The sequence below is a fragment of the Ruditapes philippinarum genome, unplaced genomic scaffold, assembly GCF_026571515.1.
Source record: "Ruditapes philippinarum isolate M1 unplaced genomic scaffold, ASM2657151v2 ctg3005_1_1_1_1, whole genome shotgun sequence".
NCBI classification, from domain to species: Eukaryota; Metazoa; Mollusca; class Bivalvia; order Venerida; family Veneridae; genus Ruditapes; species Ruditapes philippinarum.
The window spans coordinates 18,196-37,131 of record NW_026857142.1 but is presented as its reverse complement, the minus strand read 5'-3'; the positions used below and the strand labels follow the sequence as shown (position 1 = coordinate 37,131).

At 31.8% G+C, this 18,936-nt stretch overlaps 2 protein-coding genes across 3 annotated transcripts; one reads left to right on the top strand and one right to left on the bottom strand.

Annotated features, from left to right (window-relative positions):
* The first annotated feature begins 3,940 nt into the window (after positions 1 to 3,940).
* On the top strand, positions 3,941 to 5,914 carry LOC132748919 (uncharacterized). The gene is made up of 3 exons (XM_060738588.1): positions 3,941 to 5,034; positions 5,335 to 5,448; positions 5,624 to 5,914. The coding sequence occupies exons 1-3, from the start codon at positions 4,209 to 4,211 to the stop codon at positions 5,755 to 5,757; spliced, it is 1,074 nt and encodes a 357-aa protein (XP_060594571.1). The 5' UTR covers positions 3,941 to 4,208; the 3' UTR covers positions 5,758 to 5,914.
* An 871-nt stretch (positions 5,915 to 6,785) lies between these two features.
* Positions 6,786 to 16,304, bottom strand: LOC132748917 (nephrocystin-3-like). Of its 2 annotated transcripts, none has more exons than XM_060738586.1 (8): positions 15,322 to 16,291; positions 13,581 to 13,694; positions 11,410 to 11,562; positions 10,910 to 11,131; positions 10,654 to 10,766; positions 10,263 to 10,408; positions 9,260 to 9,363; positions 6,786 to 8,459 (listed from the first exon to the last, which is right to left on the bottom strand). In XM_060738586.1, the coding sequence occupies exons 1-8, from the start codon at positions 16,145 to 16,147 to the stop codon at positions 7,684 to 7,686; spliced, it is 2,454 nt and encodes an 817-aa protein (XP_060594569.1). In that variant the 5' UTR covers positions 16,148 to 16,291; the 3' UTR covers positions 6,786 to 7,683. The 2 variants fall into 2 exon arrangements, with proteins under 2 accessions (XP_060594569.1, XP_060594570.1); XM_060738587.1 differs by having other exon boundaries at positions 8,252 to 8,459; positions 10,310 to 10,408; positions 15,322 to 16,304.
* Positions 16,305 to 18,936: the final 2,632 nt, after the last annotated feature.

The following is an 18,936-nucleotide window of genomic DNA, read 5'->3' as shown; positions in this document are numbered from 1 at the left end:
ACTTCAAATCATTTCGAATTGAACAAAAATGTTTATATGTAAGATTTTTTATACAGGGTCTTTCGAATAAAACCGCCTTTCTATTTAGGAAATAGAGATCAATTCTGAGTGAATTGTTGTAGAATAATGCACGGTTTGAGTTCAAATGCGTAGTAATATAATCACGAAGGCCGATAGGTCCGAGTGATTAATTACAAAGCATTTGAACGAAATGAACGAAAAACGTGCATTATTGTACAATAATGCACGAAGAATTAATATCTATTTCCATTCTAACACGTCAAGAAAAAATATAATTATTATTATGAAGTTGGACTTTATGTTTGGTGGTTAAATTTGTTTTCGCCTCAGAGATTCCAATAGAAACGTTCTTTAAATGCTGTTCCAGTGGGTTGAAAAAAACTGTCGTTAAATCTACCATGTGTAGAAACATTTTGAGAATAACGAATTTTGAAAATGTTGATAAAACTTTGTTTGTTTACTTTATTTCACTCTATAATTTTTCAAGCGAAATACTAATTATTAAAAGTGAAATAAATGTAAAACTTATTTCGTTTGCGACATTAAAAAAAGCGTACATGATTTGATTGTTTTGCATGTGCTGTTTGGCGCTACATTGTGACGTTACGTAAACAACACTTAAAACGTCTGTACAGCGTTAACGACTGAATTAAAGGTATTGGTGTTCGGATTCATTTTCTTAGTTAGACAATTTTCTTTCATTCCAGAAAGTTTTCACAACAAAAGTCGACAAAAAATTGTTTTTTATTTATCAGATTTTCCAAACAAAATGGCGCCCTCAATGTGAAAATACACAGGGAGATAATAAGAACGGCGAGTGCATTGTTGTAGAATAATGCACACTTCGGGCCTTCTTTGTTTATATGGAAACATTTCCGATAGTGTTAGAATGAAAGATTATACATAGTCAAAATGAATGTGCTCGCAACTCTTTTACGGGAAGATAATACCATTTAAACATATTTAATTGCAGTATGAAACTATCATTCAATTGAAATATTTGATGAAATTAAAATAAGGATTTTCAACCCTTTATACAACACTGCTAAAAAAACAAATTATCGATAAACTAAATTCCCTTATACAAATGTTTTGCATGAGATAAAGTTTCCTTTCTTGCATGTAATTTGTAAAAGGTTTTGTTAACAAACTTTATTGTTAAACATTATATAATGTGGGTGAGATTTGCTAGGAAATGTTGCCATGTTAACGATTTGAACGAACGGAAGAATATTTTCATAGATTATAGCAGCTTTTTAAATAGGCTACCGCTACAATGTATTACAGCAATATTTAACTAAATTAACCATCTTAAATTGGACTATGTATCAAAATGTTATAGCGCTTAGAAAACTATTTTACTGTTTCAGATTAGAAAATGCATCATAAACATTTTATATCTTACCCAAAAGTGTCAAAAAGCACTCTAGATAAAAGAAATTTCGGAAAAACATACCACATTATCCACTTGTCAGAAAGTGTTTCGAAAGCTAAGCTAGACTTACATTCTATCAGGGCTTAATTACGAATGTATAGAATCTCTTGAAAAATTCAAGTCAGCACTGTATTGTCTTTAAACAGTCCACATGACCTATGTTTATAAAAGAGGTCTCCTAAAAGTTTGAAAGGAAATGAAAAGAGATATTATAGAAATATATTTATATATAATTGAACGTTTTTCACATCACATACTTTTAATATTAAAATTGTATCCCTTATATACTTTTGCAAAGTTTTCTTTATGCTTGATTTAAGGTACTATAATAGACATTTCTCCAATAACTTGCAATAAATTGACCTCTTAAAGGTTGAGACAACTAACATGAGTTACAGAACTTTAGAAATGCGTTTGGATTGTTTATCATGTTTGATTCTTGTAACTAAGAGAACAGAGGGACTGATAAAAAAATTACACATTATGCATAATGGATCATTCAAACAGAAAAAAACGCACTGCAAGAAATAATTAAACTATGATTAAATTATATTAGTACATATGTTTTGAATATGTTTTCGAGCATTGAGCTTAAAGTTTATTCGTATGCCTAGTCAAAATGTAAGGAGAGACAATGTACCATCTAACAAGATAGATGCAAATGTTAACAAATATTTAATCTACATGGGAATCCTGATAATAAAACACATTAATATAGTAAAATTTCACTTTCAATTTAGAGATGCATAAGCATATGTCCATATTAACCAAAATACAAGCGTAAGTTTGTACATATTCAGTTGTAGCAGATTGTTATTCAGTTAATGCACTTGCTGTCTCAGTTGTAGTACAATCTGCTTCAGTAAGTGGACTATGTCCTTTGAAAAGAGTCAAACTTGGTGAATGATTGATTTACTATATAAAACATAAACACAAATCTGGAGCAAGAGTGATCTCTCGGAAGCATTAATCACAACAAAATTACTTGATAATTGCAGACTCTGTTTGATTGAGTCTGTTTATGAGGGATAACGAAAAAATGCAACATTCCTTACGTCCCCTAGCACCAGCTTGAGCGGTATTCATTTTTAAACACTTAAAAGTGCTGGATTCAATTATCCCGAAGGACCAGAAAAGACAACACTGAAGTAAAATACAGAATAACTTTTATAGCTCCCACACGACACTTACAAGCTAGGTTGGTTTGGTTTGGTTGGTTAGTTGTTACGCTGAATCTAACATAATTTTGGTAAAATCTTGTCAATCGATTAATGTAACCGGCATGCTTGGATAATAATCTGGTACTATAAACGAATGTATTTGCAAGTGACCGACTACTAACCCCGCATCATTTCTAAATCAACAGTGAGATACAAATGACTATTAGACCTACTTATACCTGTTGCTAGTGAATATCATCTTGGAAATCAACTTTTGAGAGTATAAAAGAGCAATATATTGATGGATACTTTCGAATTTGGTAGTGATATCTAGTTACAATGAGACAGATAATTCGCTTATAGAAACAACTTACACTTGAGAAATTCCAAGTCATCTCTGCTTATCCATAATATAAGATAAAAACTGACCGAATTTTTAGACTTGAAATAGTTACAAACGTAAAAATGTATCGAAGTCACTAGAAATTCGGAAATAATGAACTTTTAAATTAGGCGTACTACTTATTATTTTCTCAATATTTTTCTCAAAGTAAAGTAATAATTTCTTTAAATATATTTTTGGACCATTTGATCATAGTGCATAGAAGATAATTAATGAATTAATACAATAGATTAAAGCAGACTTTGCTAGCTCTAGAACAAGGAAGAAATGTCGCAATTTGAATAACAGTTACATTGTAAACTGGATTGACTTTGTTTGAGGACACAAATAGAAAAATGTACAGCTTTATAATAAACACAGTAAGAAAAAATACACAAAAAAGTAAGTGTATTTCTTATGTTAGAAAAATTAAATTATAATCATAAATATATCAAGTGTTTCGAATTTCACGCGTCAGGCAATTTAATGCCAAGAAAAATATGTTAGAAATAATCATGCACGTTTAAAAGACAGCGAAAGTTATTTTAGAACTACTAAAACATCAGGATATTTCCCTAGCGTGCGTATCTGTATTTAAACATTGCAAGTGCTTTTCATTTTAATATAATAACATCTATGCTTAGTTTTTAGTGTCTTACACTAAAAAGTTTGATTAAAAAATAAACGTGTTTATATAAACAATAAAATGGACTTATCCGAAGTATAGAGAGAGTAGATCCGATGATAAACTTTTACAGTAAAACCCATTTTAATCTGATTTTGAGTGGTTTTATACTACATCATTTCATATCTCAAGACACGATAACTGATTTTTATTGTGTTTAACAATCGGAACAAGTAACAAATAATTTACACATCAGCGATATTTTGTAAATCTTATTTAATCTGATAATTAACACTAATAAGATGCTAAACCACTAAACTTAAGCCTTGGGCATGGAGCACATACTTCCTGGCGCTACAATATCATTTTGTTCTTTTTGTTACATATATAGGTTTGTAAACATTCATTTTTAAAATCGATGACGATGTTTTTATTTATAGATAAGGACATGAGCTGGATCTTTATTTAACATTTTACGCAGGTAAAAAGTCCTGAGGTGTGTTTTATTGATAACACAGATATTCTGCGTTTCTATTCAATCGACTAAAGGTATTTTATATTCATGTGTCCATCAAGTGTTGAAACATGGCTTACAGGAAGCTGTTAATGGAAAGTTCTTGCAATGAAGTAACTCAGGAGATGTTTGAGAATTATTTTGATAATGATATCGATACCGAAACAGATTTTGTCGGAAGAGAAAATAACTTGAATGTGTTAAAGATAGCATGGCAGAAGCACAAACTATTTGGCATTTTTGGACAGAAGGCGGTTGGAAAATCCAGGCTGGTGACAGAGTTTTTAAAGAGCACAAAGTCAGGTAGTTTTGTTCATATTTTTATAGATATGAAGTTAATATATGATACAAACTCATTGTACTCGAAGATATGTGCGAGTTATGGCATTGAACCAGAGTTACAAGCAGAACAGTCCAGCAGGTGGATTTATCATATCTGTGACACTCTTAATGCTGCCTGTAAAAAACGTTTCATCATTTTCTTCGACAATACCGAAGATTGGCAAGACTTAAAAGGAACTGATATTCGAGACTTCTTCTTTTCATTGTGTACTAATTTAGTCCGACAGTGCTCAAATGTGAAGATTTTCATTACTTCTACAACACGTGTACAGTTCTCACAGATAAAGAAGGTCTACTGCAGTCACGAGGTACTGCCTCTAAACCAAAGGGAGACGCGTCAGTTACTTAAACCTGTAATTGAAGGCGTAGAACTTGGTAAATACGAAAACGATATCGCAGATTTATGTGAAGGGATGCCTCTACTAATTCTAATGGTCGGATCTGAGCTAACGGAAGATAGCGGCATGATAACACCTAAAGACATGGTCGAGTTCTTGCTCACTTGTAGACTGAAAGCGCTGAGTCGGGAGTTTTATCCGAAGGAAGATAGAGTCGGTAATAACTGCTTTTTAGTCTTTTGAAATCTTAATGTATTACCCCACATTACAATACGAAACATTTGTGACACATGTTAACCTAATTGGTCACGATAATTGAAATATGCTGTCAAGGTACTTTTAATATGTATTGAGCTCTTTATAATGATGCAGATTTACGGGTTATGTTAATAAAGCTACTGAGCTTAAAAAGATTCTATATTTAATTCATATAGTTTTTGTTTTGCCTATGAGCTGTATGATTATAAGGCTAATTAATATTGAAAACAAAGGTCAAACATGGTATTCATTTTTACAGCTGACGTGTGTAAAAAGTTCATTGACCGCTTAGATACTGTATACAAGAGACGACTGACCATACTCGAATATATTCCTGGATCGTTTAACGCAGAACAAGCCAAGGAAATACTAAGTATTCATGATCGCTTTTTAACATTAAGCAAAAGTAACGGACCAGCAGTTATTTTGGTGTATTTATAATAAGAACATTTATTTTAAAAAGAATTAAACGATGATACATTTAACAATCAAGTTAATATTTATTTAATATTTCTGATGCGAAATATACAAAATATATTGTTCTTCAGATTCCCAATCAATTGCAACGGTGAAAGATCAAACACTTATTCCAATACGGAGACGACATGCACTGAATTATGACCCCAACACGAGAATGTTTAGCATACAGGGTATACTTCGAGAGTGTATTAAAACATTCTAAACGATCAAGAATATACCAGGTTATTATTCTGTTAAAGACTGAAAATCATAATTTATTCAAATGCATATAAAAACTTTATTCCTTCTCATAGAAATAATACAGTTGAAGTAGTCATTTCCTGAACAACTCGTGCTATGTAGGTCAAAAGCATAGCCTAACTAAGAAGGTTACGAATCAACACAATTAGCAGATTAACATAAAATATCTTGTCTAAAAGTCTCATGGAATGTTTTTAATATCAAAGAAATTAATGCCGGAAAATGGCATGCCACCACATAAAACTTGTCAACGTGTTTAGAATGCTTAGCTTAAGTGTTCATATACTCAAGGTCTTATGCCAAATACATTGAAACTCTTCCGAATCATAACATTTTTATTGCATATTCGAACATACAAATTGCCCAACATGCTACGAAAAGCATTTCCATGAAGACAACGACAGTGCAATATAAACATTGTATAAGTGTAAATGTACATTTACCAAGCTTGTAAATAATGTTTTAAAGTTTCAATTGAACCAAATAAAAAACCAATGTAACAGTATACCCGATCTCAAAAGTGTCGAATAATTTCTTTTATTTTCATTTTAATTTGCATTTTCATATATTGTCCAACCCAATTGATAACTGTTAGTAAAATTTGAAAATGTAGGAGTAACCCTATTTCGTTTGTATCAACAAAAATATTTCTTATATTCAAAGTAAAGAATATCTTTTGGAAATTATCTGTTTCTGGTTCTCGCAAAAATAATCTTACTGTTTGAAAGAGCCAAAGTAAAGTATTTTGATAATTTTTGAAGAAAAAAAAATACAATAAAGGCTTGACATTGCGATATTCAGGAGATACTTGATGTAATGTTTTATCCTCAATATTGCATAAAGAATCCTTCTTATTTTATATTACACAGTAACACTACGGTTTGTAAAACTCTATGGACTATTCTACATTGTAGCCATTGTATATAAGAATCTTTAATACTCTTAATAGCGGAACTATATAATTTATTCCATTTATTCCTTTATCATACAGTACATTTGTAAATACACGATCTATTTTTATACATGGTTTAATATAACGACAAATGTAAAAATTGTTAAACATGTATCTTTATTCATTTTGTCATTATATCATACCCTAGCATTTATGAAATCTTTCCGGAACCTAATTTAACTAAACAATTTTATCACAATAACATTTACCAAATCTTACGATTTTGTAAACATAAAATGATTTGGTACAAGTTTGTGGCATTATCTAAACACACATGTAATACAATTTCTAAGCAACTTTGTTTTTAAGATTTTCATATAACTTCTAATATCTATCACTTTAATTTGACCAGAATAAAGTGTTTTTCTTTATTTAAACAGATTTGTTTTTCAATTTTGTTTTACATTCCATACAAATTCTTTTAACATATCCTCTATTTTCTTCATATTCATCTGATGGCTTAGGTAGGCTTATAAATAAATGTTTCAACTGAGGTTATACGAGCAGTTCAACTTATACTTTATGATCAACACTGCTCTTGAACATATTTTCTAGATAAAAATCAAAGTAAGTGTACTCCGAGAAGTTAGAATGAAGCAGTCCCCTATGATACTTGCGTCTTGTTATAGTTTACACTTAATCCTGACAAAAGTGAATATATATATATATATAGAGACAATCTACAACATGTTTAAGGTGTGCTCTTTTATCATCTTAAAATTGAGAAGCATCATTTGTAATCTTATAATTCTAATTTTCTTTATTATCAATGTAAATACTCTTTCTATTTTTAAAATTTCTTAACTTAACAGAATGTAATGCAATTTTATATATATTATTCAACAAAGTAATAGGTCTCCAATTTTAAGAAAGCGATTTTCTATTTTTTTTTCTTTTGGTATACGTATAATTAACTACTTTTTTCATAAATCAAATTTATTCCCTTGTAGCTCCTAAATCCCTAAGTCTATTCCGTATTTTATACAAATCTCTTTCATTTTGATGACAAAGAAAAACACGCTCTAAACGAACAAGTTCTGATTGTAATTTCTCTAGGGTTTCATCATATCTATGCGTATTTTCTTGTTTCTTGTAGATGTCAGCCATTCGATCGAATGTATCAGCAATAACCAACGTGTGCGGCGTTGAAGTTATTACTTGTTCCTTAATTTGTAAAACCCTTTCACAATATTTCAAACTACATGGTAAATAGCCTTGTATCTTATATATGTCTGCCAAATGCGATAAACTCTCAATATACTGGGTATTGTTTGGTGCAATCTCCTGTCTAATTTCTACTGCTTTTCGGAACATTTCCCCAGCGTCATTATAACGACATTCTTCTTTATACACCAAACCTTTAGTGTGGCAGACACATGCTTTCGCTTCCTTCGGTGGGAGCTTTTCCTTATTTAACTTTTCAAACCCATCATCTAGAAGTGAATGAGCCTCTTTGAATTGTCTTAAAGGGATCATCATTTTAGCTGTACTGCACAGGGAGAGAACCGTCGATAAAACAGGAGCATTGCATCGTAGTTTCATATCAAGTCCTTTTTTATAGTATTCCATTGCTTTTTCGGAGTCACCGTTTAAATCATACATTTCACCAATGTTGTTAAAACAGACAGCTATTCCTGGATGAGTCTCACCAAGGAACATTCGGCGCCGCTTCAACGATTGAAAGTGGTACTTTTCTGCTTCTTTGAACTTCCCTGAAAAGACGAATTATTTTGATTCAAATGAAATAATAGAAAGAAAAAAATCTCTAAGGAGGAAAAAGAAGTTGTCAAATAGAAACTTGGAAATAGGAAACTTCTTAATTAACAATGTCATTCAAAACATATAAACTGGTTGTAAGAGAAACATTTATTGTTTTTAAAGGGAGACACAGGCAAAATTTTCATTTCTTATTTTTGAATTTTTATTCATTATTAATTAAATGTCCTCAACATAGATACACCAGGCAGTTAAAAGAACAAAACTTTTCTCCGTATAACGAAACAAAATGGTGGTAACCTATCTTGATCCACGTTGGTCAGCTAAGAGCGTTTATATTTCACAATAGATGTCACAGTGAACTATGGGAACGTTTAAAAACAAATCAAATGAATGACTTAGACTTGTTTCAATCATACAATATCCAGAATATCTGTTATTTTAACTTCCAGGGTTTGTTCAAGTCCCATGACTTGTTTTAAAACTACTCTGTGTTTCTATTTGCGTTTAAATTTCGTTTAACATATAGAGATATATTTACTCTTTAAACCCAAAATATGTAGAATTTATTTTTGAAAATTCATGCTAAGAATTTAAGAAATAATTTTAGCGTAATTTGAGTATATAAGATCATTTTAATATTTTTGTCATTATTTTACGTAAATATCCCTTTAAATAATACATAAATCACATATCTTTAATTTGTAACATGTCTTTCACTAATCGAAATACATATAACTGGAGTTTTTACAACTGCAATTAGTTACTATATGAAAATAAATGTGAAAACACAAACCTAAAAACGCAAACGATACTCCCATACTGTTTAATGATTGTACAGCAATTACTTTGAACTTTTCCCCCGATATCACAGTTATTGCCAATGATTTCTTGAAATATCTTAAAAGATATAAAGAATGTACTTGTAATTAATTTGCTTACGAGAGATAACGTGCATTAAAGCCATTGCTAGATATCTATTTGTTAAGGGATAAGACATTTTTGCCTGAAATGAAAAGTAACAAGAAGTAAGGAACTAATGCATAAAATGTATAATTAGCAGAGAACATATTCTAACTCTTACTTGAATATATGTTCATGTGTCAAATACATCATTTCATTCATACTAGAACTCCGCCAGTCGGATGTGTCGCCTTGTGAACAATATAGTTTAGAAGAAATGGCTAATATGAAAATTAACAAAGGCCAATAACTAAAAAAAAAGAAGTGCAGAACAGCAGTTTCTATGCACTGAACTATTTATCAATATGATCTATCATCCTATGAAGTTTCAAGTCCATAGCTTTTATGATTATGAGAAATGGTCTGGATAAAAATAAAGTATGAAAATTAATAAAGGGCAATAACTCAAAAGAAAGAAGTGCAGAGTACCGGTTCTTGTACACTGCACTTCTTCTTAATGAGATCTTTCATCGTATGAAGTTTCAAGTCCATAGCTTTTATACTTTAGGAGAAATGGCCCGGACAAAAATAAAGTATGAAAATTAACAAAGGGCAATAACTCAAAAATTAAGAAGTGCAGAGTACCGGTTCTTGTGCACTGCACTTCGGGTCATTATAGGAAGCATGCATACCAAGTTTGAAGTCAAAAAGACTTATAATGGCTGGCTCATGCTCCGGATAAGCTAAAAGGGGACGCCGACGCCGACAAAAGTAACTACTATATGTCGCCTTTTTCAAGGCGACACAAAAAAGCGTAAACAACTTGAAGTCGTACACGCAGATATGCGTCCACAAAGTCACCTTTAAGAATATTTTAAGCACTTTTAGATATATACCTTATAGCATCAGTGTTTTGTCCTTGAAGGAGTGTGTTCCAACCTACCCTTTGATAAGCTGTTGCAAGAAGTAAAGATCTTTCACCTCGAGGTTCTAGAATGTCCAATGCTGCTTTGTAGTGTGCTTCTCCTCCGAGTAAATTTCCCTAGAGTAAATTTTAATTGTGTCATATTCAAAATGTTCGTGAGCTGTTTCTTTTAATATACATTATCATTTCTATCATGTAAATAACATATTTATCACATGTACATTTTATTTACTTTTGTTTGCACACATGCATGACTGGTAGAAATGCTCATGTCTACAGTAAATTAAACTTAAACTATGAAATTATGTAAAACGAGAAACAAATTATTCAAATGCTTGTATATATTTCTGTGTACAACTTACCGTAGTATTTGTGTATAAACTTCCAACAGCAATGTTGATCGCTGCTTTATCATCGTCCTGGCCATACCTTTCCGCAGCCTGTAAACAGTGCTTATAAAATACTTGACCATTTCCTACAATAAAAAAGAAGCAGCTGTCATTAATGATTATCAATGATTCACAAATTCCTGTCGGCGTAATGAAACAAAAGCAAACCGTTTTAAAATATATCTAATCATGCCTGTCTTGAGTGTACCCTGATTACGTGTTTACATACCTGACATTAAGTGTTCAATCATTCCGGTACAGTTGGTCACCATTTCTATGAAGAACTTGTAATTGTCTTGAGCAGTGTTCTCTACTTCTATCAGCAGCTTTTGTAAGTTCGGTTGTTCAATAAAATATTCAGCCATAGCGTTTGTATAATCAGATGTATTTAGACGCTTGGAGATATTGATCATTACAGCAGAAAAGATTTCTATGTATCTTCGTCTTACTTCTGTAATTGACAAAACAATTTTTTTTTACAAAAAGTGTAGAGAATTAATGCAAATGTTCTGTCTAAGCAGCGATATTAAATTTTATTTTATTTTAGATAGTTTTATGTCACACTTATTAGAATCATTTGGAACCTGTCTACTTAATCGTCACTTTCTGTTTTGTTTAATATTTTATTTTATTTATATATTTATTCATGTTCTTTTATCTAATTCAAGTGTCAAACTATTATATTTTAATGTATTGAATTAAATTTCATATTAAACGACATGTGTTTACCTGGTAAATTTTTAATGATGTAGAATGACTTTATACATTCGCGTATAATTCCTTGAATTCCAAATCGTTTTGTATGTAGGTCATAATGAAGTATTTGACGTCTACGTGCAGGGAGTAAAATTTCCCCCATGACCATCTCCTCTGTATTTAAATCTGTAAAATTAAATTTATAATATACGTTTATAATAAATGTTTGGATAGAATACCAAAATCAACAGCTTGAAAATCTTCTGTAAAAAGTTGTCCTTCAAAGTTCCGGTGTTGTTTTAATATTTCTAGCCTCCAAGGGCATTTATTTTGATACTTTTAGAGTTTAGCATTAAATGCTTTCTAAGTTCACGCCAGATTTTCATTATCATTAGCACATGCAGTCAAACAAAGTCTTTTATCTTGCTTATTTAGTTTTAAAATGAAAGAACTTAAAGTAATTAGTTATGAATATGGCTAAACTACATATTAGACATCAGACCTCTTGTAAAAAGATTTAACATATTACCAATCTGCACAATAAAAATGTTAAATATGTAATACATCGATTGTTCCAACAATCAATTTTCAATATTTCTGAAAATAATTTTGATAAAAAAGGCCCTTTATGCCCCAGAAATATTTTTATTTTCATTTCTCGAAAGCATTCTATTTTGGTGTACTTTTATAGTTTTCATCTGCTAATTAACTAAACAATCCTTTCCTACTGCTGTTTTTGACAATAAGTACAGTTATAGCGATTTGTTATTTTGTATGGAAGTCAAAATACTTCTTTGTTTAGATTTTGCTTTTTTAAAGACAAATTGTTTCAGATTTAACGCAACTTTTTTTGGGCAACAGGCAGCTAACATGTTCTTAAACCATGATTTATAAGTTATAAAATTCATTTGTGTTTGCTGAAGAATGGAAAATTTAATCGTTTGTGAGGCGTAATGTGCCTTAAAGCAAATCATTTTTCTTCATTTATGAAAGTTATTGCAAATTTTCTTGAAATGAAAACAATACTTATAAACAAGGGGCCCAGAGGGCCCTGGATCGCTCACAAATCTTCACAAAGTTCCACTAGATGATGTAATACACCAAATATCATAGTATATAACTCAATGTAAAATTTATGACTCCCTGGAGGGGCCGCTTTTAACCCTTGGGACATGATTTGAACAATCTTTGTAAAGGACCACAAGATGATGCTACATACTACACATCACGACTGTAGGCCTTGTACATTTTGACAAGTGGATATTTTATATTTTCCTTAAAAACTCTATGTTAAACCGATAAGCCCCCACCCCCCTGGCTGGCTCCTTTTGACTCTAAGGGCTTAATTTGAACAATCTTTGTAGAGGGCCACTAGATGAAGTTACATACCAAATATCAAGGCTCTACGCCTTGTGAATTTTGACAAGATTTTTTACGATTTCCCAATATAACTTTATATGCAACTGATGAGCCCCCCTGACAAGGCCCCGTTTGACCCTAGGATCATAATTTGAATTATCTTTGTAGAGGACCACTAGATCATGTAACATACCAAATATCAAGACCCTACGCCTTGTGGATTTTGACAAGAAGATTTTCCCTATATAATTTTATATAAAAACGATAAGCCCTATGGCAGGGCCCGTTTTGATCGAAGGGGAATAATTTGCACAATCTTTGTAGAGGACCACAAAATCATGTTATATACCAAATATCAAGGTTCTAGGCTTTGTGGATTTTGACAACAAGATTTCTTTAAAGATTTCCGTATTTAAATTTATATAAAAATGATGAGCCCCCGGGCGGGACTCCTTTTGACCCTAGGGTTATAATTTGAACATTTTTTGTAGAGGACCACTAGATCATGCTACATACTAAATATCAAGGTCTTGGCAACCAGAGTTCTTCAAGAAATTTATTTTTATAACAAGGTTGGTAGAGCTTCATGCAAAGAACAACCTGCTAAGTTTCATTAAATTTGGCTAAGCGGTATTGGAGGAGAAGTCATAAGAATGAAACAGTTAACGCACGGACGGACGAAGAACGGTAGCCTACACGGTGTCACAAAAGATCACCTTATCATTTTGTGACGGGTGAGCTAAAAGGTAATGTTTTGTGAGTTCATATACACATTTTCTTTTATCAAAATCTTGAATTTGAACAATTAATATACATGTATTTAAAGTTCTTGTATTAAATTGTACCAAGTATTTGTTGTGCCTGTTCAGCACTGAATGATCCCGGGATGTATTCTAAAACAATGAGATGATTCTTATACACTCCATCTAGTCGATCAAGAAACTTCCTATAGACATCTCCTACAAGCATAAACAGTTATTCTATTGATTTGATAATTAATATTCTTAATTTCAAAATGTATCGACATTATATATAAATCGTATCCAATTTTTCTAAAATGTATGTTCTCTACAACGCTTTTCTAATATATAGTTTAAAGGAAAGTAGAGAAAAATATTCACATTAGTCTCCTGTACATTTTTGTTATCCTTAATCATGTAAGTGTTTTACTGAATATTGTATAGGGATGGAACATATGTTATAAATCCATCACTAAACTACTAAGACATGCATATACAAGATATTCGAGAGTGTTTCTATTAGCTAATAGCTTCGAATACAATCGAACAAAATAATCAAATTAGTATAAACTAAGACAAAACAGATAAGGGCCATAAAATATAGGTCAGTAGGCCATACAATAATATACATGTATATATATGATGAAATGTGATATCAATATCTTTGAATTTTTTCAAAATTGTAATTTCTTATGCATATAACTAAACTTAAGTTTACCAAGATGATATAATTTGAAAAAGTACCCTTTATCTAAGACCGATATATTTCTATTTCAAACCGTTGTGTAGAGCATTCATGATTTATATTAATACTGACAATCTTTATGACTTGAGAAAAAAATTAACAACCACAAGTTTTTAAAGCCCTGATAAATCATGCAAACTGCGTTTGCTACGATAGTTTTAATCTCCTTATCTGAATTCTTGTGTCAAATAAGTAATACCAAGAATGAAATGGTCAAGGATGGTTTATATTTTGTTGATGGTCTTACTTTAATCAGCTTTTATATCTTTGATACATAGTTATTACAAACACCTGGGCTCAGGGTTATATTTTTCTAGGCTCTGTCTCACATCTCAGGCTTTGCATTGGTCAGTGTACATTCTGTGACGTTTTCTAACTAGTTAAATACCTGAGATCTTAGTTAGAGCTGAGACAATTCTTTACATACTCTGACCCTGGTATGTTTGGTATGGTAAAATACAAAATATTAACCCAAAAGGAAAATATAAACGTCATAAAAATATAAACCTTCTTCCTGCTATAATATCCAACCATAGTATTTTACAACAGAAAATAGGTTTTACTGAACGCCGCCTTTCCTTGTTGACCTTATTTTTCATATTGTATATGAAAAATATACATATACTATAATAATTTAACAATTGTGTGATATTATTATGATGTTGGCAATCAAGAAAACTAAACCGTAACAGAATTACTTCAAGCATATAAATCTATAACCAAGAAGAGTGAGAGGAAAATGTAAAGGACTTCATATGACGCATTGCATAGAACTTTAATTCATATATGCGAGGTGGCTCGAACCTAAAGTAATAACAGTATGGAGGCATCTTAGGTATTCACACCAACAGTAGTAGTATGGTATTTTCTGTTTCTGTGTTTTAAAACATGCCAAAAAGAAGCATACAATGAAATAAAATCTTTATAAACTTATATATATATTTCAAATAATGTATTTTGGGATTTAATTAAAAGTGAATGCGTTTGGTACTTGATAGGTATAGTAAAACATCGTGAAAATCACAAAAAAAGATATTAAAACTGACAATTATGTTTAACTTAGATGCATTTTAACATTTTTGAAAGGTCAGAAAACTGTACCGACTCTATCTTCCTCTGGATAAAATTCTCTACTCAATGCTCTGAGTCTACCAGTGAGTAAAAGATTGACCATATTTTTCGGAGTTATCATCCCTGCGTCTTTTGTTAACTCTGATCCGATCATGAGGATCAGAAGCGGCAATCCTTCACTAAGCGTTATTAGTGCACTCTCATAGTCTCCTAGATCAATCTCCGAAGTCACGTTTTCCAGTAGCTGTCTTGCTTCAGTTTCATTCAAAGGTAGCAGTTCATGACCGTAATAAACTCTTCCAAGCTTAGAAAACTGAACTTGAGTAGTTGAAGTGATGAAAATCTGAACGTTTCTGCATTTCTTTACCATTGTGGTGCATAATCTCAAAAATGAAGAGCAAATGTTTTGATTTTCAGTATTTTGATAGTCCTCTGTATTGTCAAAGAAGAATAAAAACTCGTTTCCTGGTGCTGAATTTAGAAATAGCACGATATCATGAATCCATTGGTCAGATCCAGTCGACTCTTGATCAAAGAGTAGTTCCAAGGCTGTGCAGATGTTTCTATACAACGACACTATATCCGGCATCAACTTTATATCTATATGTATAACTTTGACTCCGCCTGGTTTAAATCTGTTCAAATATTCTTTCACAAGCCTTGATTTGCCGACTGATTTTATTCCAAATATACCAATTATCCTACAAACTTCCGATTCCTTATGTAACTTTTCAAGGTCATTTTCCCTGCCAACAAAGTCCGGTTCAAAATTATTTTGTACATGAAAATCACCGTTAAGAGAAAAATTATCTTGAACATTATCCGATTTACTTATCAAGTTATTTTTTCCTGCCATTTCGATATTCAAATGCCTAATTAATATTTTATTCAGTCATTTAAGATATTACTATGCAGCTACTACTAGACAGTCACATGTCAGTGCACACAACTGCATAACTGCACGTACCCATGATATTTGATATTTGTGCAGTACTCAAGTGGTGCACAATGTATGCTGAAATCGCTACTTAACATGTGCAAAGTCCATAAGATAAATTTCGTTATCTTATTTTGAATTGCACAGAAGTCCCCGTTCGCAGGGGTAGCTTTACATGAGATCTTTAAAATAGAACATGCGTCATATTTGAAAAACAAATATCTTTACTGTTTAAAACATTGTTTTGTGCAGTATTGTAATTTGTTGAAAAAAGATCCTACGCTTTAATTACGTAGAACTGCAAATTGTCTTTTCCATATAGAAAAGCTAAGATATCATTATTGTTAAATAATATTTGATATTATGAACAAATGTTAGATCAGTTAGTATTAATGAAATCTTAAAACTTTATTGAAAACATGATTCATTCAAAATTTGGAACACAATGAATGTTACACACTTGCTTTTTATTGATTTGTAATCTGAAAAAGAAATATTTCCGGTTTTTAACATAATTAAGTTAGTCTTAAATGTATTGATATGAAAGAAATGTTGCTACCTGATGGTATATGTTTACTACACATAGAAAATAAAAAAATAATATAACGGTATTTCGATGCATCAGTAAAGTATGAAAGGAAAGATCACCAATCGACAATCACTAAACGCAGTCCCAAACAGTACTCTGGATGGATGGATGGATGGATAGATAGATAGAGAGAGAGAGAGAGAGAGAGAGAGAGAGAGAGAGAGAGAGAGAGAGAGAGAGAGAGAGAGAGAGAGAGAGAGAGAGAGAGAGAGAGAGACAGAGAGAGAGACAGAGAGAGAGAGAGAGAGAGAGAGAGAGAGAGAGAGAGAGACAGAGAGAGAGAGATGGATGGATGGATGGATTTATTTATTTATTTATTTCAACATAAGTATACATCTACATGACAATGACATGTTTCAAAACATACACACAACTTTTAGCAAACATGTATGAATGAAAAACAAAGCCATGTCAATCAACACTATATGTTAAGGATAGCATAAAAAAGTGTTATGACTCATTATAGATTTTATTTCTATTGTGGTCCTTAAAATATGACATTATGAGATATAGAAAAATTATAAGTATGTAAATAATTGTATCACAGTAAAATAAATAAGTATTAAATAATCACTTAAAGTCAGAAAAGAAAGATATGGAATATAACTAAATAACTGATAAAAAAGCATTACAGAAGTTGTTTACTATACAAGAGTGTCATGATGGCTCTAGATCGCTCACCTGACCAATCGAACTCATCCGAACAATTACCTTGACAAGCATTCTGACCAGGTTTCATGACAGGTGAGTCAAAAATGTGACCACTAGAGTGTTAACAAGGATTATCCATATTTAAGCAGTGTGACCTTGTCTTTTACCCAGGTGACCCATATTCGAACTTGACCTAGAAATCATCAAAACAAACATTCAGACCAATTTTCTGGATACTTGGATCAAAACAGTAGCCACGAGAGTGTTAACAAGATTTGTTTCATTTTAAGCTACGGTGACCTAGTTATTAATGTGTGATGACCCATGTTCAAACTAATCCGAGCAATTACCTAGACAAGCATCCTGACCAAGTTTGATGACAATTGAGTCAAAAAAGTGAAACCACTAGAGTATTAACAAGGTTTTTCTATTTTTAGCTCCTGTGACCTAGTTTTTCATCCGAGATGACCCATGTTCAAACTCATCTGATCTGTCACTTAGACAAGCATGCTGACAAAGTTTGATGACACTTGAGTCAAAAATGTGACCGCTAGAGTGTAAACAAGGTTTTTCTATTTTTAGCTCTTGTGACCTAGTTTTTCATCCGAGATGACCCATGTTCAAACTCATCCGAGCTATCAACTAGATAAGCATCCTGACAAAGTTTGATGATGATTGTGGCAAAAATGTGACCAAAAGAGTGTTAACGAACAAGTGTGGACGGCAAGACGACAGACGACGGACGACAGACGACGGACATTCAACGATCCTAAAATCTCACCCTGAGCAAGTTTAGGTGAGCTAATAAAAATGTATACACTGTGTATTTGAAGTTTCTATATAATAAGCACAATAAATACACATAATCAAAGTATACAATTTAAATGCAGAGTTACAGCATACAATTTAAAGACTGGAAAAAATACATAAGAAATAGAAAAGTTATAACTTAATTTACTAAAAATGTAAACGGGATCATTAAAATGAACATGAATACATATGGCAGTTAAGAAAGACAAACTAGAAAAATACATTTAAACTGCACTAAGGAGATGATTGTTACCTCTATGCTTTAAACAGATAATGAAATGGGTGTCCCTTATGTTCTTTGGTAGAGAGTTCCATACACAGCAACCAATGTAACTAAAAGTGTTTTTACAACAGGGACAGTACATCACCATCAATTGAGCGACAAAGTTTGCCCCTGGACCTAGTGAGGTATTTGTGAACATTACTCACTGTAGTAAACTGTTCGCCTAGACAAAAAGGGGCCTTATCAGAATGGATTTTAAACACAAGAGAAAGGGTAATTTTGTCAACTCTCTTTGCAACTGGTAACCGTTCAACCTTCAAAAACTGGTCATGACCTATATGTGACCTGGATCCAGATCAAGAACATTCCTTATCAATTTATTTTGGGTAACCGGTAACTGATTTTTCAAAGCTTTTGGTAAAAGCATCTGAGTTA

Coding starts and splice junctions, on each gene's coding strand:
- LOC132748919 (XM_060738588.1), top strand. CDS start 4,209: ATGGCTTACAGGAAGCTGTTAATGGAAAGTTCTTGCAATGAAGTAACT. Junction 5,035..5,334: donor TCCGAAGGAAGATAGAGTCG/GTAATAACTGCT, acceptor TCATTTTTACAG/CTGACGTGTGTAAAAAGTTC. Junction 5,449..5,623: donor ACAAGCCAAGGAAATACTAA/GTATTCATGATC, acceptor ATTGTTCTTCAG/ATTCCCAATCAATTGCAACG.
- LOC132748917 (XM_060738586.1), bottom strand. CDS start 16,147: ATGGCAGGAAAAAATAACTTGATAAGTAAATCGGATAATGTTCAAGAT. Junction 10,409..10,653: donor GTTTATACACAAATACTACG/GTAAGTTGTACA, acceptor AATTTACTCTAG/GGAAATTTACTCGGAGGAGA. Junction 8,460..9,259: donor AGTATCGTTTGCGTTTTTAG/GTTTGTGTTTTC, acceptor TCGTCTTTTCAG/GGAAGTTCAAAGAAGCAGAA.